Genomic DNA, 27,416 nt, shown 5'->3' with positions numbered 1-27,416 from the left:
CAAAGGGAAGGATGCTGAGCTATTGATACACACACACAGAAATTAAGAAATATTCTAGCCCTCTAAGCAGTGCTCATTGAGCTCCGTCCCTCCCCCCAGCCTCTGCTTGCTGTGACTTTGCATTCCTTTCAGTCCCAAACACAACCATAAACCCCCCCTTTCTTCCCCTCACTTTTACCTATTTATAAACTTTGCCTCCTCTTTTCCCGCTTACCTTTGACTCACTGCTTTATTATCAGCAGGGATAGGAGTCCTTAGAAAACGAAGGGGGGATGTGACAAAAAAATCTAAGTTCATGGTTTGGGCTGAGGTAACTCGATACATCTTAATAGCCTGGCTGCAGCGAAATACTCCTTACATTTATGTAAAGGTACTGATGAGGAAAGCATATTGTGATGAAGTGTTAGGTCCATTCCATTAATCCAATATTTTTTGGCTTGCTCCTGTGGGAACTACTCACTCTGATTACTGCAGCAACTATAACCTTCCTCACACATTTTACAGGTTATGCATTGCTCAACCATTGCTCAAGTGGGTACCATGGTGTGCTTTATATTAGAGTAGGTTTTTGTAGATCGCGAATACTGCAATACTGGTTATAGTAATAGTAGTCATTTAGTTAAAGCTTCATATATTATTAGTGACTAGGGGGCAGAAAAACATCATAACAAAATGACAGACAGCCACCACCATCACTGATACTGTTGCTGTGGCTAACACTGCTGATTTTTTTTCCTAAAATGGCGAAGGCATGACATAGTTGTCCACTTTTGGATGGAATAAGGAATGCTTCACTCAAAATGCATACTAGTTGCTAACTTTATCTGCTGTTTGGTGCTGGGCGGGTAGCTTGGTTTATCAATTTTACAAATGGATATGTACTGACACTAAAGAGAGCAGTGAGACAGAAGTATACAGTACATTTATGGATTTAATACCAAAACAATAAGCTAAAAGAGGCTAAAAAGCTGCACTCCACAAACCGCTTTCCATGGAGTCTGCCATGTTGAACCACCATTTTTCTACAGTAACCCAGAACAGACAAACCAAACACTGGCTCTAAGTTTCACAGCCACCATAGTTTCTCCTGCACAATTCCCAGGTCCTCAAATACAGATGCTAACTGAACAGTGCTAGATGGCACTAAATTCTACACACTGATCCTTTAAAAAGATCCAGTGTGTAACATTTAGGAGGATGCATTGGCAGAAATCGAATATAATATTCTTATATAGGTACCGTATGTTTTAATTAGTGTATAATGTTGTTGTTTTTTAATTTCCTTAGAATGAGCAATTTTATCTACAGAGGGAACAGGTCCTCTTCTACAGTCGTCCACCATGTTGAACCACTAAGTTTCTAAAGTCTAAGTTCATCCTACTTTGTTCCATAAGACAACCTGAAGCAGAGATGAAGTCAGTGGGTCCAGTTGGCTAATAGTGTCCTTCTTCAGTTGCAACCACTACAACCTCACTGTAACATCATTCAACAATCAACATTATATTGACTTCAGGAGAAATATGTTCTGGGATTATGTTTTCTTTCAGGGTCTCCAATGAATGAAGTCTTGTATAGGGCTCCAGTAGGGGACTCCATAGTTCTCCCCTGAAGAAGAGGATGATGATTATGTTTCCTTGATGGACAGGTGTCTCTGCCTACCGCACCAGCTGTGGTGGTTGCTGCTTGTTCATCCAACCTTTTAGAACCTGCTAAGATGGCAACGAGTAATACCCTTGAAATCCAAGCTTCAGTGGTCACGTCACAGATGCTCCGATATTTTCTTAGAATCCATGAATTATTTTCAAACGTGGCTGTACTATGGAGCTAATAAACCGTTTATCTTAATTTTGAAGTGGTGTGAAGCAACTGAGTATGATGGGTATTTGGTTTGTGAACTTCCTCACTGGGCAAAGTGCAAAACAAACCACTGATAAATGCTCCAAAGAGTAATCTTACATCAGTAAAAATGTTACACACCATTATATAAACTTTTTTTCCGACTTTACTTTGTTGCACAACACTTATAGATTGTTGGCAGTATCACAGAGCCACGACACGCCGAAAAATAAAAGAGCACAGCTAAGCAAATGAGCTCAGCTGGCTGTCTGAAACAGCGAGTTAAAACAGGACTTCTTGAGGTTTCTAGGTTTCTTAATTTTTTAAAATACAATTTGTCGAAGCAGCAAACATACATTTAAAAACTGATACAATTCGATAAACTGCAGCCGTGCTGTCAAACTGCAGAGCTTCTGCAAAGTCTCGGACAGCAAAATGTGAAAGCATGCTATGTTTGGCAACAGTGTGACGTTGGCTACAGTGATACTGTCGGCTGTGTGTGGATAGGTCAGTTGGCCGCAGCTTCACTCCACCAAGCCAAGTCTGACTCATCGCTGCAGCATTCCAGCGTCTCATTCGTCTCAGCATCCATTATCTCAATCATTCCATATAAATCTGTATTGACTGCCCTGCTGTGTACATGACTGCTGTGCTTTTCTCCATTTAAACTGCATTTAAACAGGAAGAATGTCCAAGTTTGTGGAGATCTTAACCATAAATGTCCACAGTGGAATTTTAGAATTTCTTTCAGTGTTTAAAGTACTTTCTGTGCAAAGCACAAATCCATTACAATCTTTCAAATTGGTGTAAGTATGAGGTTACAGCGCAGGTTATTCCTGACATCCTTTGTTAAGTTGTTAGTCAATAGGGGGAGCTTTTTTCGCACCTCTAGAACAATAACTTAGGAATTTCAGATCTTAATACTTATTGGTACTGGACTTCTGTCAATTTCATTCAATTCAATTCAACAGATTCTCCACAATTCAACTGTTCAGTTAATTTTACAAAAACCATGAGCACCTAACGGATTTAACAATGTGTAACATGTCCTTATTGACAACATTTTAAACATTTAAATTTGTGTAGGCGATCTAAGCAGCTTAAAAGTGGGCCATCTGGTGTGTTTTAAGGTAAAAGGGTAAATGTTTTATACATCCAAAGAACTTCTATAAAATCCACACCAGGCTAGTAAAGGAGACCTGCCTCTTACTGGGACCCCGCTTTTAATTAAAGGTTTACAGCATGTCATATTTACCATGAATACATGTCCAAGAGAAAGAAAAAGAATCACTCAGTTGTTTTCTTTGACATTTTTATTTGTGCAAAGCAAAAAAAAAGGAAATTTACAGCCAGGGTCATTTCTATGCTGCAGCAGTTCACCCGAAACCTTGTAAATGAAAACGTAAGTTTTTTTTTAGTACATATGCATTCGGTATTGCTGCATAGATAGCAAAGATTATCGCTGTGAGTCACATGATAGTGTCTTTGTGAGTGCTATCACAGAACAGAATGTGTTCTTCGACAAAAACATAAGTGTATTACATTAACACAATGTACATTCTCAAGAATGATATGGTACAAGTTTCTCATTCTTTATATGTGGATAGTTGATGACCCTCTATATTTTTGTTAGTGAATATTACATACATTAAATTACAAGTATGAACAGAATCGAGGTTGTTTGTTCTCTACTGGGGACAAATTACAATTTTATTTGAAGAACCAATTAGATCTAAATTTTAGTTCCTCTGGTCCGAAGTGTACATGATACTGAAGGTTAAGTAACAATTATGGAATGTGCTATTGTTACAGATCACTGTGTCCATTTTTTCTATGACAAATAAAAAAAAAAATCAATCAATAAAAAAGATCAATAGAAAAGGACAACAAAATTTAGTTAGAAATTGCTTGCAGTGAAAGGACTGGGAAGGTGATACATTTAGAAAATCCAAGACAAGAAAACAAACACAAAGCTTATGAATAAAGGTTCAATAGAAGAAACACCCTCCGAATGGTTCTGGAAATAAAAAGGGTGTAAAGTATTGCCTCACAAGGGATGTAACAATTACACTTTTCAATTTTGAATAGTTGTCCAGTTTAATTCACCGCACATTCTGCTGGTGCTTCCCATTATATCTCAAAATAAATTTAAAACTATACATGAAGCACATTCCAAAGGAAATATAACAATAGAAATATACAATAAAATACAATGAAACTAACATTTCAACAACTTAAAGAGTCACAGTTCAACAACCCCCAAATGTTTAAACATGAAAACGCTCAAATACATATATTGTGGGGTGTTCTCAGATCAAAAGTGCCACAGTAGACATTCAAACACCTCTGGATGGCTCCAGTATCAGTGACTGCAAGTGATCAGATTATGATCCAGCTCAGTTCCCTCAGCTCTGTGTACAGTGTATATCACTGTGTAGCCATTCCCGCAAGAAGTGCGAAGTAATGCCTACTGTACACTTCACAGAGTCACATATTCATTTTGGGGGCTTCCACGCTAAATCCCAGTGGCTCACAGGTAAACAGGGATGTATAAACCCACTACAACCTAACAGGAATATGGATATGCATGTCAGCCTTTGTGGTGGTTGCACAGCTTTCATGTGTAGCAGCACAGTCACACAGTACAGTGCAATGTGTTTTTAAGCTGCATTTCTTTATGTATATTTCCACAGCAACTATGAATTATACATTTTGTGGCAAACAAGGATCAAATAAAATGTTTCCAAGCGGTATCATGTATTACTACTCACAGCTTTTGAATTGACTTTCGCTAAACCCTTACTCCAACAGCGACTGTCCAATCATGGCTTCGCACCTGTAACTCTAACAGGCGTGTTGTGCATGGGGTTGTAGTAAGAGAAATACTCGGCATTTAAAGAGTTTGGAGAATGATGTTGTTTCTTTTAGTCTTTTAAAACCAGAAACACGTGAGCAAATTATTGCATTATTGTTTAACCTGCTCGCTTTTAGCTACATCTCTGTATAATGCATCAGACTTCAAGTATTGGAATTTATGTTTCTTATATGTGGTCCCTGTCAACTTAAATAAAAGACAAAATAATGGAGTAGAGAGTGTGCTGTCTGCTCCAACATAAATGTAAATTGTTAGCATGTCCAGCTAACTAGCTTAGTACCTAATTATCACTATTAATTGGTAGTTGACCATTAGTTTGTGTGGCTACAATATTAGCTAGCTAGCCGCAACTGATCACAGTTGTTGAAACTGATGCTTCTGTCGACCACTGTCTGACATCAGGGGCCTATTGTTTTAAAAATACTTTTGAGAGGTAAATCATTGTAAAATGCCTATGAGATTCACAGATGTAGCAATAGTAACTGAGGCAGCGGGTTTAGCGAAAGGTCAATTTCAGTCTGTTCTTCTTCCCTTCCAATGTGGGCAATGTGAAAGAAGTGTATCTAGAAAATGTATTTCTGCCATGTAACGCTTTGCTGTCAGTGTTAGCGTTTCTAATTAAGTCTAATAGGCACTGCTACCGTAGTGGTGAGCTAAGAAGCTAGATTTTAGCCACAGATACAAATTACAGTGGAATGGGGAATGCTAACCATTTTTTTTTTTAAACCAAAATGAGACAGGTGCCTAGCAAATAAACAAAAATTCAAGATATCAAAGTCTCATTTAAAGTCAATTGTATGTGGACCTGTGCACAATACGATAGTTCTTGAGTATTTGGTGCACTTCTCATGACTTCTCATGGGTGAGGTAGAAGTGAGCTGGTCTCAGGATGTTTGGATGAGAGACAGCAGGACGAATTAGTCAGAGCATCACTCTGACCAGCTCTCATTTTAAACAATTATCCCACAGGAGAAAGCTTAAAAGCAGAGCCTATGACGTAAGCCTGACGCACACAGGACACAGTGCTCTACCGCTCCAGTGCTGAATTCCTCTGTTAAATGTGCATTAAGTAAGACTTTCATCATGCTAGAGCAGACAGTGGCCATAATATGAGCCTTGTCCACTGATAGATACAGTAAAAGCCTTATTTTACTAAATGCCGCTTTAACAGAGATACTGTTCAGCTACAATTTATTTAAATAAGTAATCTATGAAAAATTCAGCTGTGCAGTATGATGTGAACCTGTGTAGTTATTCTGGATTATGGGTACGATGATGAGGCCCATTGGCAGTAGGCTCTTTTGCCAAAAAACCAGAGACATCACCAAAGAATCCACTACCACAATAAGGAACCACAGCCATGTGTACTGTGTGACATTTTCTTCAACGCAGTGATGATATAAAAGTAAAAAAGCAAAAATATGGTCAGTTCCCTCCCTTGTGTCCGATAGAGAGCATAGCAACCATTCCCCAGGCTTATAAAGCATGGCTGGAATGTCTTTTTGGCTAAATCAGACAATGCAAATGTTAATACTCAATGTGCAAACTACATGTAGATGTGCATCCAAAAGAATACCTTAAACCCACCAAACTTCTGTTAGTGAAAATTTAACACTTTAAGCAAATTCAGCTGATCAGTGCAACTGCATAGGAAGCCACAAAGACTGAGACCTAATTGTAGTGGAAAGTTTGGAACGTAATTGTAAAGTCTGATGTGTTTGATTTTAATTTGGTGGAGTTTAACCAGCTACCCAGAAAAAGGAACCTCACCTATTCACATACTTGAAAATACAACATAACTGTATTTACCCAGGCCTGAAGAAAATGTCATATACAACCGTTCAAAAAAGCGAGGGTGTAATAGAAGTGTGGACATTAATCTGACCTGTCGGTCATGATTCCACTGTCCAACAAGTCAGCCCATCAGTAACAGACAGGGCCAGGTTACTGGCACATTGAGATCTATATATAATATACATAGTTAGCAACTGGCTACTGCTGTAAGCAGGAAGAGAAGTTCACATTTTGGTTCTCTCCAACAGAGCATTTCCATAAGGGAATGATCAATACATAAACATTGATGCAATGTTTCCAATCTAACCTTAACCGAAATCCACCCTTCTCCTGCTCAAAACGTAACCCTCATGTTAGTGATAGGCCAAAGCAGAGAGCAGTTCTGACCGGTGATGAAGGTTAGTACGAGTGGATGTTTTTTCTTTCTTTTTTTTTGGCTCTCAAGGAGTTACGCAGTGTAAACTTTGAGCTGCAATGGATTTCGTACTTTTAAGCACCTAGCCTTGTGATCAAGTTTTGGCTTTGGGCAACACGACACCAACAGTAGCCAGCAAATCCTCTGGAGGCAGGGAGTATAAGTAAAGCATGGATCGTGGAGTCTATCAGCCCGTATGTCCTCCATCTGCTGTTTGGCTGAATGTTGTCGATCCATCCAATCAGCTTGCTGCATTAGACAGCCCAGATCTTCTTCTGCTGGAAGTAGGCATCAAATCTGGCCTGGGCATACTCCTACAATACAGTCAAGTATACATTACTATATATAGACATATGTTTACACATAGATAGATAGATGGATAGATAGATACTTTATTTATCCTGAGGGAAATTCAAGTAAATTTCTGAATATCATCAAAATCTAAAAGGCTTATTCCAAGGTAACAGACAGAACAATTCTTATTTTCATGTGATCATGCACTAATGAAAACATAGTTAGTATAGTGAATATACCAATAGAGCCTCCTAAATGTTACACACTGGACCTTTAAGTTAGTTAATGTTAGCAAAATGCTAGCTAAACAGCTAGCTAGTCTACATCAATCATCAGCTAATGTAGATTAGCTAGCTAGTTAGTTGTCTTTTGAACACAGCCGAGCCTAGCATATAGCATATCTGAGTACAGGAAAGGAGGCTGTTGACCGAGGTTTTGACTGAGGCTTTCTCAACTGTTATTGGAGCACAGACCAAAAAGGGGCGGGACTTAGGAAGGATTAACTGTGAGACAGTTGTGGCAGAAATAACCTTCCTCTGTCTGTCGCTGTGATTTTGTCAGACTGCCATGACCTGACCTCTTCTGACCTATTCTTTACACAGTAAATATTGACATTGCATCACCCTCCAGGATAACACTGCTTACGTCTCACTAGCTGCCTTTTACATTTGCTTTTCTCATCAAACATAGAAGCCATTAAAATTCAAAACAAGCATGAAAGTAAAAAAAACCTGTACTCACCAGGTATCCAAACTTGATGGTGGAGAGGCGGGCCTGGATGATGGACCACAAGCCCCAAAAGAAGTGGGATGCCAGGGAGAACCTACATTCAAAAACACATGGTCACTGTTATGTGCTCTTTCTTTACCTTTCCATTGTCTTGTACTGTGTCCTACATCTGGACTCACCTGTTGACCTCCACGTACAGCCCCTCCTTCACTTTCATTTGATCCTCTTCACTCAGGTTGTCAAACCCTGGGTCAGACTCACGCAGGTAGCTGTCAATGAAGTGGAGCTGCACAGAGACAGGACAGGTTAACACGGGTCAGAGGTCGACACGTAAAACCAAATAAATTAAACGTTTAGTATTTTAACATATTATGCGCACCTGCTGGGCTTTTGAAGGGTAGGCCTGAGCGTTGACTTTGAAGAAAGGTAACTCTTCACAGTTGTAGTCGTACATCCATTCACAGAAATGGTTGCCAATATCAAAGCCCCTGTGAGGATTACAGATGGAGAGAGACCGAGAAACAGTTAGAGATGACTGACAATGCCTTTACATTAATAAATACTACATCCAGTGGTGTCTATCAGGTTGTACTTCATAACTGAATGTGTTTGGAAGAGTTTGATTGTTTTGTCTTCTGGAGGGAAGTAGACTATATAGAGATGATGTATTTGGATTTCAAATGTGAACTTATTTTCTACCTCAGTCCTGCCACTGGGCGAGGACTGTTACTGGGCAATCAGACCAAGACATACATGTGTGTTTGGATGTGGCTTTCACATCTAGCTAGTTATTAACATTTCTTAGAAACTTTCCATTGTTCCCTTTCTTGGTTTTGATTTGCATAGGTGAACAAGAGATCTTGTCATCAGGAAGGTTTACTCACTACTGATCCAAAACCAGCCCTGATGCCTTTTGTGCTCTCCAGCCAACTGCACTGACGCACTGGTTTTGGGTTAAAGGGACAAAACACAGCTGATGATGTTTCATTCTTCTCCAGCTGACGCCCAGCAAGTGAGGGAAACGACTGCTGTCAAGTGGCTTTAGTTGAAAAATAATAATGGTTCACTGCTCTTTTGGGAAATGTTATGAAAAAGTGAATGCAGCAGGGTTGCTGTAACTATTTGTCAAATGAATCAGAGGCTGTTTTTTTACAATTCAGTTTTCACTAAAGTTGGACACACTAGTAAGAAACTACAAGACATCAATGTGGTATCTGAAAATGGGTATCTGTCAGTAATTGTGACATTTATTTCATAAAAATAAAAATAAATTCAAATAAAAAAATCACCAACACTATTAGTATTTAAATTAATAACCAATTAAAGACAGCATTTAAATAATGGATAAATAATAGTTAACAAATGTTAGTGGGTAAGAAAACAACAAAACTGTTCTGTGCAGCTGTCTCGATTTTGCCTGAGGGGGGCCATGGTGTCAGACTTTGAAAGCCTGTGGTCTAGACCAACGTGGTCCACATCCACCCAACCCCGCTGCAAGAGGGGCTCAAACTAAGTAGCAAATATATTCATACAGCAGGAGAATTAAGACCTGTCTCTAATAAAGCCTCTATTTGTCTCTCACTGTAATGAACTATTTGAGAATGTACGGTAACTACTCGCTCTGTGATTCAGAGCCGAACAAACAGACATACACCTATTGTATAAAGCACAGTCATCCCCTTCTGTTTCCACATCGAGCATCCATTTGTGGGCGTGTTCTTTACTGTACATACATGATAGACACATGCTCACATGTTTGAAAAGTGTGTGCAGTGTGTCACTTGTGTACACATGCAGGATCACGTGTTTGCTGAGCAACATATGAGGAGACTTAAAGGGGCCCCGCTAAAGAGAACTGCATGGGGGTGGGAGTGTTACTGTGTGTGTGTGTGTGTGTGTGTGTGTGTGTGTGTGTGTGTGTGTGTGTGTGTGTGGTGTGTGTGGGAGAGAGCGAGAGAGACTTTTGTTTGAGATCAGCAGTGAGCCAAGGCCAATGTGTTTCCCAGAAATGAATCAGTCAGGAATTCACACACACAGGTTTTTGGCAACACATTTGAAGTCACTCAACGGTGATAAAAATAAGCGCTCCTTCAGACGTACAACCCCATTATTTCATCCATTCTATTCCCAGTCCTTTGTGCACGACTGTAGTGAAAATCTACTGCACCAGTGTCTCCATTAGTGACATTGACAGGCCTGGATAAAGTATTTCCATTGCTTCCAGTGCGTCCTCACTGGCCTGCCAAATTCTGGTTACATAACAGCTGCAGTGAATAATTTAACAGGGAGGGGGCCATAAATGACGGCGGCTAGAAGGAAACATTGATGAAACGCAGACACAAGGACACAAGCCAGGCTGTAATCTTGTTCCTCACGTTTTTACTCAGATTTTGCTTTCTTTCTGGCCCAATATGTGGGTTGTCTCTCTTTGTCTCTCACTCCCTCTTTCACATTGTGCCTCACTATCAGCCTGCCTTCCCAGCCCTCTCCACATGCCGTTCGACTGCAGAGCCAAGGTTAGTTGGGAGGTAAAGAGCTGGCAAGAGGATGCGGGACGGTGACGCAGCAGCTGCAACTGAGGGAGATTTATCAGAAATGCCTGGACTGGAGAGAGGGTTTGGATCAGACGCTACCGCTGGACCACTTCTTATTCAGACCATTTGACTCGCTCAAAGTATGGAGCCCAGTTGTTCACTATCAAATACATCATTTTGAAATAAATAACCACATAAATGTGTAAATGAAACAATAATCTCTGAAATAATTCAAGAAATTAATAAAACTCTTATTTTATTTTCAGTTTTATAAGACATTTTTACTGCATGACATTTTATTTCAAAAAGGGCTTTTTTTAAAAGTCTGTTATTATTTCATTATAGCATTTTTTCCAGTAACGCTTGTATTCTTGCCTCACTTTTCATGACGGCGGTGTTGTGAGCACCCTCTCTCCTTTCAGCCAATCGTACGCCCCCCGGCTCTCTTAAGCTAGCAAACTCAGCTACCACCAGCTTTAGCCAGTTAGCTCCTGTTAGCCATAGCAACAGCACACTCAAACTCAAATCTAGCTTAAACTAGCTTAGTGGTGAGCTTTGTTTATTACAAATTATTATTATTACATAAGGGAAGAGCCAGTTTTAGCAGGGTTAGCTAGCCCCCGTTGGTTAGAACAACCACAGAGGAAGAGTGTTTCTCTTCCTTACAGGGTTGAGTCTTTCTCAGAGGAACTACTTTAAAATCAAAATGGTGTCAAGGTAACTCTGACTTAAGCAGCTAGCTGCTGCTGTTAATACTCTCTCTCTTCACTTCATTGAAACTGAGTGATAATCCAAGCTAACAACCCTAGCTAGTTAGCTGGCTAGGTAGGTAGCATGTGCAGGAGACGTTTAGGTACTGTGTCGGTGCACTGGATTTAGGACGCGAACCCAACCGCTCTACCTACCAGTTTAATAATTCCTTCAGTTATTTCACAAACACAGTAATTGGGTAATTTACCCGAACTATTCATGTGATTATTAATTACATAATGTCTGTATTTATTCACTATTGAACACTTCTGACAGAAGCTGATAGAAGCTGAGATCCAGGGGATTTCTGCGTGTTGTTCACAGTAAACGGGAAATACCAGCAACAATAAAAATATCCATTCTGTTTACTGACAAACTGCCGTCTGTCAGACAACAGCACGCTGTGTATTTTCTGCAAAACATAACTTTGGCAGCAGCTCAGGGGACAAAAGGACACGTTTGGGGAACAACACCAACATTGGCTTCCTTCCTTTAATCTTCTAGTTTCATTTCTCATGTGGAGGTCAATTCAACAAAATAAACAACTGAGAGGCAAGATATTTTACTGCACAATATTCATTTAAACATTTTCCAATTCTTCCATTTCTCTTCAGCTGCGTGTTCTTTAAGTTATGGTTACCACCAGGACACAGTAATTGGGATAGACTCAATGAACTACAGTGCCCAGGTTCATTGTAATGAAGGAACATGTCATCCAGTGCAACAGTGTGGCTCATTCATGTGTTCTTAATGTTTTTTTGGACAACAATGAAGCTCTCTGGCACAGAGGAATACGATATCTCAGGCTTTGCCATCCATTGAAATCTGTGATACAGTAGTTGCTAACTTACCTGTAATTGTAGCTGCTGTACTCAAAGTCAATCAGCATCAGCTTCTGTTTGTCTGAGCTCTGGCGACCCTTCAGCAGCAGGACGTTCCCTGAAAGCAACACAAAGAAATTTTATTTTTTATGAAAGAGAAAAGCAAATGTGCAGCATTTAGGGGCCACTGCGTCTATATGATTTACCTTCTTGACAGTCGTTGTGGCAGAACACTACAGGAGAGTGGGTGGACTCCAGCAGAGACCTGAAAAGGACAGACGTCAGAGGATGATCAACTGTGTGCATCTTCATACATGGAGCACAATGTTCCCTATACATTATCATGAAGCTACAAAATAGCAAAAGTTCTTTAGAAACAACAGATGGTGGTTCCTTTGCATTAATGGCTTACAACAAAGCAGCTGGAACAAATAGATGGTTTGATCCCAAGGACTAAGAGCCAAACCTCCACTACTCTTGTATGATTAAAATGACCATAAGATATACAGTATAAGGTGTATTAATAGGGTTGGTGTTTGCTTATGTTGCTGCTTTTCATTGTGGCCTGATCCCTGTTATGGAACAAAAACTAACATAAAAACTTGACATGTAGGAGTTTCCTTAACTGACTTACTCTTCTTTATCTCTAAATGTCTAGAACATGAGCAGGTGTGAACTTTGTGATATGAATGACATCATGTTTGCTTTGATCACAGCCAGGTTAATTTGAGCTTTTTCTGTGCTCTCTAGGACCGACACATTCTGTTGCACAACACCATGTTTGGAAACTTTCCATTCTGCAGTCACATGTTATCCCCTCTGTACTGGTGTGTGTGTGTGTGTGTGTGTGTGTGTGTGTGTGTGTGTGTGTGTGTGTGTGTGTGGCAGGAACATACTTGAGCATATCTATCTCCTGCGGGAGGTTGTAGCTGAGCAGGCGGTTGAAGCGCCGCAGGTGGGACTCTCGGGTGAAGTTCAGCCTCAGGACTTGGTTCAAGTACCTGCAGAGAGGGTTACACACACATTTAGTTATACTCCACCCTTCCCCTCAGAAACATTTGAGTTGTGTCTTATAAAGGAAAGTGACACACAGTGAAGTCAGGATCATGTGAAAGAGTGAGTGTCCCTTTAGAGACACTTCAGTGTCAACCTGACTCACTGATAAGCACGATGTCACAGATTGAAACTCCATGAATGAGAATCAGAGGGTATAATGACCTTACAGGAACTAAAGGCAAAATATTTGTGTGTTAATGTACATTTCCTTCTTCTACAAATGCAATAACAATCAATTATTAATTAGTATTAGTAGCAGTAGTGATAATAGAGTAGAAGGATTGATAGCAGTTTGTATGAACAGAGTGTGTGTGTGTGTGCAGAGAAGAGAAACAAAAGCACAAAAAATGCATCCACCATGTAGTCAAAAATATTACTCCTATCTGTGCTCTCCTTTTCTCAAGAACTTGAACTCTTTAAAGAGTATTTGTCTGTTCTAGTCAGATACCTCAAAACAAGCTTTAGCTAAATCCTCATTACTGCCATTCTCACATCTTATCTATTTTTGTGATAACAACGCATATACTGGTAGCTGGAGGTGAGATTGGTGTAGAAGCAGCTCCTGCTTACTCTACCATGATTTCTAAAACATGATGAAGAGTAATTCACTAAAGTCATCTCAACGGGACAACAGGCAGCATTCAGGAGCCTCAGTATGATTCAGGATCTGTGTGGATGCATCAGCACTCACAAGGTTTTCAATTAATTCAATTTAAAAAAATTATTTATCCCACAGGGGTAATTTCTGTATAGGGATGGGACGATGTGAAAAGGGTTAGGGTTATTTTAAATATTGTTCCTTGCATTCTTTCTTTTAAAATGGAGGTAAAGGTTTAAATCTTTATAATCTGGTTAAATTCCATAAGTTCTTGTAGATGTGTAACTATGAGCACTGAAGTGAACAGATATACCTGGAAAAAAACCTTTAAGTCATAAAACTGATAAACTCTCTTTTAAACTGAATGTCACTTTGCAAAGATAAAATCAACAACCTGGGTCCATTTGCTGTTGGCATACTAAACTTCAAGGCCAAATCATCAGACAGAGATAAAGGACTCTCAGCTGAGGACTTTAACACAGCCACAAACCAAATTCTGGTGTGATTTGGCTGTTACTGCAAAGGTTTAGCTTCTGTTTCAACTCAGGTCTAAAAAACTAAAATCAATGGGATCTCTATCGAAGAGTTAAAACTGCTTTACTAGACTTAATATCTCACGGTCCAGATGATAGGGAATCCTACTTTCATCAAATCATCTTTTCTACGTTCTTTGAAAAAGTCAAGTCAGATTCCTGATAAACTCATACTACATATTATGTTTCTGATCTTTTCTGACGTGGAAATGTACAAAATCAGTCACATGTCAGGACAAATGAGTAATGCTTTAAATACATAATCCGGGAAGTGATAAACCAGTACAAACGACCAGTGGAGCAGGACAATGGACTTTATCACCACACGTTGACAAACATTGTGCAATGTAAACCTTGTAAACACCCAACAAATACACTTGAATGCTAATTGAAACGCAAGTGCATTATGATAAGCCACATGCCACCTCATACTTAATGAGTGAGTAATCAGTGACGAAATTTACTCTCTTAGGATTCTAAAACTCCACTTACTGACTTAGGACCTGGTGAATAGGTGTTAGCCAGATAACACACAGAATGTATCCATAAATCCATAAAAAGATCCATAAAGTAATATCCATAAAGAGACCGGACACAAGGTGGGTCAGGATGGGAATGACTTACTTGTCCATGGTTCCAAACAGCCACTTGGGTTCCTTGTTGAAGGGCATCCTCATTCCATGAAACTTGGCCATCTTCTCGGCCACCTCCGCTGAGATGCTTGGGTCGCTCAACTCACAGGTGTCCAGTTTACGGCTCTGTCAACAAGATATTATAAATCATTACTGTATTCATACAGTAACCATTTTGTAGGTCTCAGTGGCAGATAGTTCATCCGTCCAAGTGTGTAGGAGAAACGAGAAACGGCCCTATCTAGAGCCAGTGTTTGGTTTGTCCATTCTGGGCTACTGTTGAAACACGGCAGTTCAAGATGGCGGCCTCCATGAAAGAGGACCCGCTCCCTCTGTAGATAAACAGGGTTTTTGCAGGGTTTCAACCGGTTCAATTTCAGATGTTTTAAGACCTTTTTAAGACTATTATGAATGTAATTTGACATTTTAAGGCCTAAAATTCAGGTTGTTGGATTTTCTAAGACCCCGTGGACACCCTGATAAAAATTCCAAGGTAACAAAAACAATTCTTATTTTCTGGTGATTACACACTAATGAAAACATACCTATGAATATTATATTCCAAATCTGCCAATAGATCCTCACACACTGGTCCTTTATCTATTAGCCCAAATCACAAAATGGCTTAATACAGGAAAACACATCCCATCCTAATTTTTTACTAAAACGATATCCAAACTATTAATACTATTTACTATATTGAGACACCAATATTAGATCTGCTTTAAAGCAACCAGAACAGCCTGATTGGTAAATATAAATATCTCTCAATGCCAAATTTCTGGTGCAGTTTACAAATGTCCTGGAACTCATGCCTCACATAAGAACAAGTTTATTTTTCTGCTTTTAGATCATTGCAGGGCTTTCACTGTGTTGCAGTACTGGATTTTCAGTTTCATGGGAGCTACATAAAGTCAGCTGAGCTCAAAATTGTTTTCTCTTCCATCAGTAAAATGAATTGTGTAACACAGAACTGTTTAGCTACTGAATAGCAGATGTTTTATGGTTTATTAATTCTCTCTGAACATCAATCAATGATGCATCATTGAACAGTACACTAACACACCAACACCATGTTGCATCGTTCAGTCCCCAGCTGTCAGTGATTATATGTACTAAAAGAGAGTTTTTCACTGGTAATGACACAGTCTCAATTTAAAACTGATACCACTTCTGTCCACAGGGGTTGCCTCATGCCTTTGATACCCAGCCCAATGTACACTACGATACCACAATGTAAAAAACAGTAATGGAGAGCATAGGGTGTTCCTACTATTTTGTGCACCCCTGTTTAAAATTATAGTACTGTACTTTCAAGTAAACATATGTGCATATGAACAACAACATGGTGACTTACAGGGACGTACTGCTCCAGTCGGCCCTGAGGGAAAATACCGTAGAGTTTAGGTCCCAACTCCCTTTCCGCCAGGATGGCAAACATCACACTCTCCAACACCATGGCCTCGGCCCCCTGGAAACACACAACAGTAAGCTCAACATTAAAAGTATGAGAGCAGTCCACACCACCATCACCACGCATCAGTGCTTTAAAAGGCAGTCAGAACAGCATGAGAGATGAGACAAAGAGCTTTTTCTGGTCACGTTTTAAAAATGTGAAAGTCAGAGTGAGGTATGGATTGAGATCTTAAGGAAGGTAAAGCATTCTGCTAAATTTACATCCCGAAGAATGTTGGAAAGAATGAAAATTCAGGGGGCTTAGCTGGTAATCTGAGAATTGAGATCCTCCAGAAAAATAATAACAGTGCCTTCATGTGAACAGTTAACATTTAAAGTATAATTGTGTAAAGCTCTGGATTAAGATTCACGTACATTTTGAAGGTTTCTAAGTAGGCAGAGGTCTGATGTGACATTAGCAGGGTGAAGTTAAAGCCTGAAAGGGGCTTAAGTGGAAATCACAGGGTGGGGGAGAAGGATGGAGGAGTTTGAATGAGGAGATATGCTGTGGGGTTAGGGTTAGTTTGGTTTGCCTGTCAGAGCGGTGAGGAGAACACAAGAGGTAGATTAAAAGTTCCAGGAAGAAGTTGGCCCACTCAGAGACCCAGTGACTGTCGAAGTTACTGAGGCAGACGGGGCAGCCTTGTCTTTCTCCCTTTATCTTAGAGACACACAAAACTCCCACACCAATGCACGTAGCCTGGAGCCCAGCAGGGGCTCAAGGTTAACTGGGAGACCTTCTCTCATACCAACACAAACACAAGTCCCGGGGCCTGAAAGACTAACGCTGTGCTCTGGCTTCTCACCCACTTGATTCAGCTCCAGTCGGTTTTGTGGGGAGAAGACAGTAAAACAGGTTCCTAACCAAACACAAGCTCCAAATTGTGAAGTTTTGTTTCTAATAGCATCTCTTGATGGCAGAGTTTCAATGAAGACAGAAATTGGTACACTGGCTGACTTTAGTCGAGAGGATTCAAAGTTTTACCAAAGTGAACGCTTGTTAGTGACATCCAAGTAAGTAGTTGTAGTAGTACACTAGCAAGCAAGAAAGTTCTTTGCCATTTATATTTTTATTCATGTTCTGACAAGAGTTTCTTATACTAGCCAGCTGGAAAACAATGCCTGCTCAAAACTAGCTCCAGAAAACTGTCTCTTCTTGGTTTAAATGCGCAGTATGTCATTTTCTGCCACTATGGGGTCTCAACTCTCTCTACAGCTATAAACAGTTGTATAATGTCTTCCGTCGCTCTGGAGGAGCTTTTTCAAGTCTGACAAAACAACCTTGGTGGTGTCATAGGGATGCCATTTGGGTTATCGTCGTCTGGGCTGAAGACCAAAAGTGTATGACAGAGAGCCTGTGTTACAAACTCAAAAGATCCCATTGAATTGCATTGTGGGAAATATAGGATCCAGTGTTTTGGAGCTTGATCTACTAGGTAAGAGGGACTACTACACCAGTATAGTTGAGCCTGAGCAACTAATCAACAATTAGTTGATTAATCGTTTAGTTGTCGAATATTAAATTAAACGCCGACTACTAATTGTTTCATTGTTTTGAGTCATTGTTTTATGAAAAAAATTCCAAATTCTCGGATTTTAGCCTCTCAAATGTGAATATTTTCTGGTGTCTTAAGCCTCTTTAGTATACTGAGGATGTCATTTGGGGCTTTGGGAAACAGTGATCAACATCTCTCACCATTTTCATACTTTTTCTGGACCAACAAATTTCTATCTATTAATTGAATATAATTAAAAATATTTTTCAGTTGCCGCCCTATACTTGACCTTTGAAATAGATGTTTGTTCAGTTTAATTGTCAGTTGTCAACTGAGTAAACTAAATCTATTTGGAGATGAAAGCTACATATATTAGTCAGTGGAAGTTCATCCCATTAGGGTTTTACCAGCTAATGCTGCAATCTGCTGCATTTCAATTTAGTTCCAAATAGCTCCAATAGAAACCAGTATAATATATACTGCTATCTTATCCCTCTTAAGTGGATAACCTTCAGATAAATTGCAGAAGAAAAGAGATCTGGATCTGAATGCTGGGGTCTTTGGCTACGTGCCATGGAATGTGCTTCAAACTGACCGCCCAGTAGGAAGCCTGCTCAAAGGAAACATTGCCTGCTTTGTGGCCTCCTTGATGTTACACATTATTTTGATCCACACTGCAAGAATATTTCTTAAAACAAAACTGTACTTCACCACCTACAGAGAAGCTCAGTACTGAACTCTTGACCCTTGACCCTGACACTGGTATCACTTTTGAGATAATGTTGGAAATTAAATATACTCTAAATAGAAGGTAGAAATGTAATAATGAGTTTGTTTTTATTTAGAGAGTATAATTGATAGATACAAGAAATCTAATCAATCTCCTTTTTTGAAGGGACCATGTTGTGAAACAGGCAAATGAAGATAAAGACCTTTCCATTGACCTGTATCACAGGTTGTGTCTGAAATCATGATGAATACATGTTCAGCTTATATCTCAAAGAAAATGATTGTGAATAGGGCTGCAACTCCAGTTTTCATTATGGATCAATTAATCATTTGTTTGTAAAATTTTGAAAATGGCCAAGCTGAAGGCAGCATCTTCAATTTGTTTGTTTGTTGACCAACAGTCCAAAACACAAAGATTCAGTTTACTATCATTTCATTTATCAAGAAAAAAAAAAGCTGCAAATCCTCACATTCAAGAAACTCAAAGCAGCATTTTTTTTCACTCTAAAAGTGACTACCAATTACTTGATTCTAGTCGCTGATTAATTTTCTGTCAATCAAATAATCAATTAATTGATGTTTCTGTTCTCAGAACAGAGATTTGACATCTGCAAACAAACTGCACTTTCACATTCAATTACGTACATGTGAGTTTGTTAAGAGGAGAAATTTTGGAATTGTGTGATTCGAATCCACTCTATACTACACCCTCCCTTCAAGTTTTATGTAAATCGGGGCAGGAGTTTTTCAGTAATCCTGCTGACAGACAAACGGAATGAACAGTGTTCAAAGCAAATAGCCTACTACCTATCTGCATAATAATAACATAAGGACACAGTGAGCAGTTTAGAAATGCTTGAACATGTTGGACACATGAAATGTCTGTCTCCTGAACAGCGTGCACACATTCTGTTTCATTCCCAGGGCATTTAGACATTAGAGTTATGCAATGCCTTCTCTGCAGAATGCTGATCACATGTCCTTCCAAATCCCCAACGTGAATTATCCACATTACCATAATCATCTTGACATACATACTGCCAGACAACAAGCCAGCTGGCCCCCTCGGCATAAAGCAAAGAGACTCAAACTCTGACAGGGACAGCTTATAGGATATATTGCTCCTCCAGCAATATTCCAGTGACTCAGCGAGTATAGTATCTTGGTTACTATAGCTGTATTGACCTAAATCTGCAGCATCCAGCCCTCATATGGACTAACCTTTTGTTTATGCAGAGCTTCTGTTGGCTTGTTTTATCCAACATTTTCTATGTGCCCAGTTGACAGTTTGAGTTCAGATCAAAGGAGCAAGTCAGGGATGCAGTTTGTGCATAATCTCTATTAAAATGATAACCTTTACAAACCTGCTTCGACCTGTTTATTTAAGAAAAGGACTGTACAATCACTTTAATTTAGACATATGCCAGCGATAACAATGTTGTCTGTGCTCTTGTGTAGTGCACTGATTTAAATATAGCCGTAGTGATAAAGACAAATGCGGTGTACCAAGAGTTGTACTCCGTCAGATACATTGACTGTGAGTTTGGTAGTGCCGGTCAGACAGCTACCACGTAAACTGGAATGATGCTGAAAATCATTAAAGCCCCTGAAAGCTTGGTGCCAAATCTAAAGTATTTCTATCAATATTTCTCAATATAATCACGACTAGGTGGGTGTGGTTTGATCAAATTTGACAATGTAAAAAACACGAGTACATGACTAGGGGTATGAGAAAATATAGATACATTTGAGGATCAAAATATTTTGTTTTGTGATATTGAATCGATTCTCAAAAACACTGTATTGATTTTTTTGTCTAAACCCCAAAAAACAAGGGACAGTGATAAATATAAATGCAGATCCTACTGTTGTGGTTACATAAAAAAAAAAACTTTATCGACAATATATTGCCTTGCTTACAGTATCGCGATATATTGAACTGTAACCCCTGTATCGTGATACGTATGATATGCTTGCCAATACACAGCTCTTTCTGCGACATAATATTTTTCAGACAGAGCTACGGCTGTATATTGGCAAGAGAGAAAAAAGAAATTCACAACTCTCATGTGAAATAACCAAAAACTGCTTTAACTTGGGTAGAATATGCTGCAGGACCCCATAACTTGTATTAAGAAGTTGAGTGAGTAGGTTTGTAGGACCTTTAAAGCCCTATTCTTGATTCAAATGCCAGTTATGTTAATGAACGGGTTCATCTCTTGTCCTGCTTGTTTATAGGCTGTCACAGCATCCCACACAGTGACCCTGGTGGACACATACTGACAGTCCTCCATCAACCTCTGTTTCATTTCCTCTGACCTATTTTAAATGCCAGTGTTTTAGCACTCTGTTTGAGTTGGCTCACTCTCTCAGACAAGTCTTCCACTTGACACGTTAATTAGCAGCAAGTCATAGATGTCAAACCAGTGCACCATTCAGACACAGCAGAATTTCAACATTCCAAACAAGCACCCTCGCGCCCACTATTTCCTGTTATGGGACAGGAAACAGAAGCTTCCTATAGTAAATCAGAATATCCTTTTTGAATGAATGGGAGGTCCTCCTGTTTCTGTCATTTTAATCTCCGTATCGCACACAGCCTTGACAGCCGATGTAGTAGCTGGGACCATTTTCTCTCCGGGTATTTGATTACATTTCGATTGTTACACCGGTCTCATATCAGTGCTGCTACTCGGCACCGAGGTATTTAGTGGCTGGCCTTGGAAGTGGTGTAGCAGGTGCACTGTGCCGACAGCTGTTGCTTTAACCTCAATACTTATCTGTTCTGTTATGTGTGTCAATAGAGCAGTGAGAGCATAGTCCAGGCTGGGCAATTCCATCTGAACTAAACAGAACCTCTGTGACCCATTTGTTCCATATATCTATCTGCAGGACAGCGATAAGGACTTGAATAAATACATACTGTTATGTAATACCCACCAACCAACAGCAAAGGCAAATCATTACATATAATCTTTTAATATACACACACACAGTCACATAATCTAACATTTTTTATAGTGTAACTAAGATACATGCAGCATATTTTAGAGCGAGTTTAGCTCTACTGGTGTTAGCATGGAGTGTGTTAACACTAGAGATAGGAGTTGATTAGATTTTATGGATACCAATGCCAGTATCGACTCTGTTTATCGGCCCAATTCTTTATTGGTTCCCTTATTGATTCTTTTCTGTGTGGGGAAAAAAGTAGGCCTACACAGGTTTTCAGCATCAACGCAACTGTTTTATTATCTCTGAACAAAGTGTAGAAACAAGAGTAGAAAAAGGCATACATGTGACTCAGGCGTGCAAAAGCTCCACTGTTTATTTTGGAATCTGTTCTCCATTTCCATTCCTAATATTTGTACAGAATTTTCTTAGTCAAAGAAAAAAAATCTAACTATTAGATAACTACTGTTAGGATATTCAGCCTGTAACGGATGTGATACTTGGTTGGGAAGCAGAGGCGCTAATTTCCAACAACAGAGTAATAATAATACCCCTTTTAACAAAACTACTGCTTTCGTTCACTGTTATGTCACTGAGTTGCTCATTAAGTTACCGTTAATGAAACTTAAACCTTTAAATGCAGATGTTTCAACTTAAAAACGGACGAGGAGGCTTTTAAGTTGAAACATCTGGGCAGGATGTCTTTAGTTTCACTGATGGCAGCGATCTGAAAAACTGCAAAACAGAAAGCCATTGGGAATAATTAACTGACGAAACAGTATTTCTGTCAGAAATGAGGAACTCAGAGCAGCAGAGGGGTGAACAGAGCTGAAACCATTCATCAACTGAATGATTAGTTGATCGACAGAACATTAATCAGCCACTATTTTGATAACCGATTAAAATATATATATTTTGCTGGTCCAACAAAATGAGCCATTTAAAGACATTACACTGAATCTGGTAAAACTCTGAAGGGGATTTCTTTGTTATTTTTGGACTTTTTTTTCAGAAAAAACAATCAATCAAGAAAATAACCAGCAGATGAATCGATAATGCAATTAATCGTACGTTACGGCCTGCAGCCCTAGTGGTGAGTATAACGTGACTTTGCTGTTGTGCTGATGAAATTAAGAGTGTACATTGTCCGGAATTTATAACAGGTGAACGAGGAAAATTAGGCTTGAAGGCATATTTTAAAAAAAAACTTAAATTAAAGGCATAATTCTCTCTGCAGTTGAGGCCATTATTTGAGAATTTACAAATTAACATTTTCACTATACCTGGATATTTCTGTAGTTAAATACCTCTAGTAATAAGTACATCTAGTGGTTGCTGTCATTTGTTATTCACTTACATCCACAGTGCATCTGTCAGAGTGCTACTATGGTGCGGTGCCAACCTATCTAATCCAAATAGGAAATAGGATCTACTTTGACCAGACAGCACAGTTCGAGAAGGTGGATCGCAAGTTACCCTGAGCCACTGACACGGGGTCAGTTCTGCATCAGCCTCGCTGCTAAACCGAAGGCTGGATTAGAGGGAAGGGAAGTGGGGGAAAGATAGCGGCTATCTCGGCCGATGACCTCACCTCGAGGACACGACAGGGAGTTGTGATTCAGCCTGGTAATGTGAGGGTCAAGGGTTGTGATCACATGATGCAGGAATTTCTCAGTCACTAGGTATGGGGTTTGACAGTGCTCCAGGCTGCCAGCAGTGACTCTCTGAACATACTGTATTAATGTTGCTACAGATTTGGTTGTTGCTTCGGTACAGTGTGTACTGTCTGTTCCAAATAGAATTCCCTCAGTTTTCAACTTCAACTCATTTAAATTCAAGCCAGATGAGCAAATTTTACCAGAAGAAGAGTCTTTTAATCAGGTTTGTTTAAACTGCCTCCACTGAATGAAATCAGTGACTGTAGCATTTCCCAACTCACTTTTTACAGTCATCCTGCGCCAGGGGTTAGTAAGGAGAGACAGGTGTTGTTCAAACGCTGACAGGACTTACAGAGGTTCAGTCTTCACTGTGATTTCCCTGAAACAACTAGTGCCTCAGGAGTTCAGGCAGATCACAATGAAACAGGAGAATTTAGGGAAACAAAAGAAAGTTTTCAGACATCTGGGGATGAGACGGTGAGTGTTGGTGACTGGATGGACACTGGGTGTGACACTCCGGGGGCAGCAGAAACATATTGTATGGTGGCACCATCATCAGTTACTTACTTGGAAGTGATTTTCTTTGTTTGACTGTCGGGAATCCCCTTTATTACAGGACATCTATCAACAAAAGAAAAAGGAAAGAACTATCCATGAATACGTGGGAAGTCGTCCATGAGTGTCAACATCAAAACCTAGCCATGCCTGCAGCGCAGACAGTACAGTATGAGTTCGAACACACACCAAGTCTTTTGGACAGGACAGTGCAGAGGATGGGTCAGACTAATTGCTGCGCTCCACTGACTACCTGCTTAACATTACAGACAGAGAGAGAGAGCAGTGACAGAGGTCAGATAGTGATAAAACTACTTTCTGTTAGCGAGTGGTGGATTTTAAAGCTGGGGCTAACAATATACACATCTACTGGCTGAATCTACCCATCATCCAGCGTGATCTTCACATATCTTCATTGCTGAGAAACCCAAATGCAATGCAGTTAGGCTTTGTTTAATCATTAGTCGCTGTGCACTCTGACAATGACATCTGAGTTCCGTAATCATATTAGCTTTTTGACGAGACATCACTAATTCCTGACGGAGACGGCCACAGTTACCTTGGTGAAGGACACACTGCGTTGGCTCTCTCGGACATTCCTAGCAATAAAAGCTAAACGCGTACACGGCCATTAGCAATTACACAACCTTTAGTTAATAACTAATGTGGGTCAGTCTCGTCGCGCCTGTGGTTAATGCGCACATGAAAATGAATCACTTAATGGCTGCAAATTAAAAATTTTAAGGTTGAGAAAGCTGAAGAGCCCGTATCGCTGCGTCTTTGTTTTGGCTGTGTCTTTTATTTATCACTGCTGGCTGGAACAAGCAGCATGTGCGAAAAACAACACCTCAAACAAGCACGAGATTAGAATATGCTGTTTCCAGAATTCTTGTTTTGAAGTCCTTGAACTCTTGTCACTCCGTATTTGCAAGTGAAATCAATCTGCAGCGACATGTGATGGTGGTTATCTTAATATTAATAAATGGTTATCTTTGGGGTAGTTCTGTTACTCTTAGCAATACTGCCCAAGGGGCTGCTGGGATCATGAACTCTGGACACACCAGCCACGTCATCTTAGGAGATAAAAAGGCTCTGTCTGTCTGTGTTAACTGACACCGCTGTGGAGCTGCAGAAAATACACTATCTGTTTGCCTTTGTGCAAACTGTGAAGCAACAACAAGCCAAATTGTACACTACTGGCTATTGACTTTTCTTGTTGTTGTTGTTGTTTTTTCAGCTGAGTGAGCAGCAAATGTGCAGATTCTTCCTGTTTGTCCACTAGCTCAAAAAAATTCAGCTGACTTCTTAACAGTTAAGAATCACAAGGCAGGGATTTAGAGAAGAAAAGAGACAGACAGGAGAGTTGTTTCAGCACATTTCCCCTCCACACTGTATCCAGCCGGGGTTGTGCTACATGAGTGTGTGTTACGTCTTTGTATTAGGCTGAGATTTCAGAGATCTCATACTGTACCGTGTTTTTTGGTGGGTTCACCTGGGAACAAGAGTGCCCAAGGCACGCTCCTTTGGGAAGCCTACGGCAAAGAACACATGCATGTACAGCCATGGGGGTACATCACCATGTACAACAATGGCTAACACGCACACACACACACACACACACACACACACGTTCACACACACATACACGCGTGAAGGCATAACTACACATGCATGCATACACTAACATAAGCATATGACCTGCAGACGCGCACACACACAACAACAGCCTCTGGTGGCGGCACTGTCACATCACACAGTTGTATGTACTATCATTTTTCTCTATTGTCTGCTTGCTGGGATTATCAACTCAAGCTGTACAGTAACCTTTGACCCCAGTTACATGAGTCATCCCTGTGATAAGTCTAACATTCTTACAGGTTTAGCTAAAAGACAATCAGTGTAGGATTTTTACATTTCTGCTGTTATTGTGTGCTGTATGGCAGCACTAATCTTCATTAAAAGCATTAATAATTACAGTCTAATAACTACACACTACTGAGGGAAACTAGTTTTATCAGATATGACAATACATCCTTGTGTAGAGTTTGGCTTACTTGTACCTCTCTGCTTGCACAGTAATACACCATTTAGCGGTTTGTCAAAGAGAAATGATGCGAGATGTGGCTCCCACCTGCAGGATGGCCCCGTACAGGCGCAGCAGGATGCTCCTCGGCTCGTCCCCAACAGTGTCCAGGCTGTCAGGGAGGCTGCACAGGAAGAGCTTGTTGCTCAGACCACCCCTGGAGGACAGATGGTCAGACAGCCAGAGAACAGGATTCATTATTACTCGTTGGAACTGTCATGTGGTTTATGTTACTCTCATATTTTTCTAATTTCCTCATAATATTTAGCTGCAGGTTTCCAGTCCCTGATGTTTTTCTTTACTGGATACAGCTTCAAAAAGGTTTCTAGGAATCTTACTCTCGTATCTCCCTTTATTATACTATTTAACACAGTACAGCATACTTAGTCGAATGCTGAACCTCGCCTTATTCAACTATTGTCAGTTTATAAGAATCCACCGGGCCTGAACAAGAACAACCAATCAGAGCCAAGAAAGATAGTTAGTTATCGAGTCTCATTCCCAGGACGTCAAATATCGATGCTGGGAATGAAACTCAACAATCAGCTATCCTCAAACCACCAACCCAAAGTGTATTTCTATCTTTCTCAGCTCTGATTGGCTGTTTTCATTCAGGCCCGGTGGATTCTTGTAAAACCATTAGGAGCTCTAGGAGGAGCCAGAGGAACCTGATTGTTTCACAGATTATCTGTGTCATGCTCTACTGTCAGGATATAGTGAAAGTTTCAGTGAATATGACAAAAAAGTGTATAAATATCAGCTACTGCAGCTTTCATTTGAAAAGGAGCCTATTTGGATCAATAAGGACTTAAATAAAGAGCATCCAGCCTGGAACAGAAACACTCACTGTCTGCCTGAATTGGAAAACACATTAATATTTGAAGTTAGGTCAGCAGGTGCTGAGAGTTAATGATGGCCTGACTATGACGACTCTCCATATTTTTCCTATGGTGACATCATCTTAAGAACAATACTGCGGATTTTTTTTTTTTTTTTTTACCAGTTCTTATCATGAGACTGGCAGTGTAATAGCAGCCTTATTCCACTAGCTTCAACCCAACTGGGCCTTTTTCCATCAAACAAGCAAATGAACACACTGTACCTTATGATGGTGATGTGGAAATCCTCCTCAGACAGGCTTTTCCAGGCTCCATGGAGGAACTCTCGGCACCACAGATAAGCTTTGCGCCGGGTATCGAGGTCGGGCTGGTCGGCGCAGACCAGCTCCTTAAAGTCCTCCTCGGTGTTGGGCTGGACCTGCTGGGCGTTCTCGGTCACCAGCAGACCCAGCGACATGGAGGGGGAAGAGGAAACCCCGTTGATAAATTTGGTCTTCATTTTGGGTTTTTCAAAGAAAGAAATGAAACGTAAATATTCTGTGCTCAACGGCCCTCTGAGCGGATGTGTATCCTCTGGTTTGTGACGCAGGAGGATTTATGTCGGTTTTTGGTTGCAAATGTTTTTTCTCTCGGTAAATTTATGAAGGACAGAGAGTTGTTGTTTGTTTCTTTATTATTCGTTGGTAAAATGCGAAGCGTCGTTTCAGCTTTGTGGTGAAGTCAGGCGGCGGGAGCAGGTACCGAGCGAGGTCCGTTCACTGGCAAGGAATGAATAAAGTATGAGG

General features: G+C 40.1%; 1 protein-coding gene across 2 annotated transcripts; it reads right to left on the bottom strand.

Moving 5' to 3' along the window:
* Positions 1-3,131: 3,131 nt before the first annotated feature.
* chka (choline kinase alpha) lies at positions 3,132-27,407 on the bottom strand. 2 transcript variants are annotated; one of them, XM_051383289.1, is made up of 12 exons: positions 26,895-27,406; positions 25,841-25,949; positions 23,722-23,775; positions 16,225-16,338; positions 14,860-14,993; positions 12,945-13,049; positions 12,255-12,313; positions 12,079-12,166; positions 8,323-8,431; positions 8,123-8,229; positions 7,956-8,037; positions 3,132-7,234 (listed from the first exon to the last, which is right to left on the bottom strand). In XM_051383289.1, the coding sequence occupies exons 1-12, from the start codon at positions 27,128-27,130 to the stop codon at positions 7,175-7,177; spliced, it is 1,257 nt and encodes a 418-aa protein (XP_051239249.1). In that variant the 5' UTR covers positions 27,131-27,406; the 3' UTR covers positions 3,132-7,174. The 2 variants fall into 2 exon arrangements, with proteins under 2 accessions (XP_051239249.1, XP_051239250.1); XM_051383290.1 differs by lacking the exon at positions 23,722-23,775 and having other exon boundaries at positions 26,895-27,407.
* Positions 27,408-27,416: the final 9 nt, after the last annotated feature.

The sequence above is a fragment of the Dicentrarchus labrax genome, unplaced genomic scaffold (genome assembly GCF_905237075.1).
Source record: "Dicentrarchus labrax unplaced genomic scaffold, dlabrax2021, whole genome shotgun sequence".
Taxonomy (NCBI): Eukaryota; Metazoa; Chordata; class Actinopteri; family Moronidae; genus Dicentrarchus; species Dicentrarchus labrax.
Note: the sequence above shows the minus strand (reverse complement) of the source record. Positions and strands in the feature narration are given on the sequence as shown.

Excerpts from the sequence above, each read along its gene's own strand:
- chka (XM_051383289.1), bottom strand. The coding sequence starts at position 27,130 with ATGAAGACCAAATTTATCAACGGGGTTTCCTCTTCCCCCTCCATGTCG. Across the intron at positions 12,167-12,254 it reads CCACAACGACTGTCAAGAAG|GGAACGTCCTGCTGCTGAAG; the intron begins GTAAATCATATA and ends TGTTGCTTTCAG. Across the intron at positions 8,432-12,078 it reads TACAGCAGCTACAATTACAG|GGGCTTTGATATTGGCAACC; the intron begins GTAAGTTAGCAA and ends TAATCCTCACAG.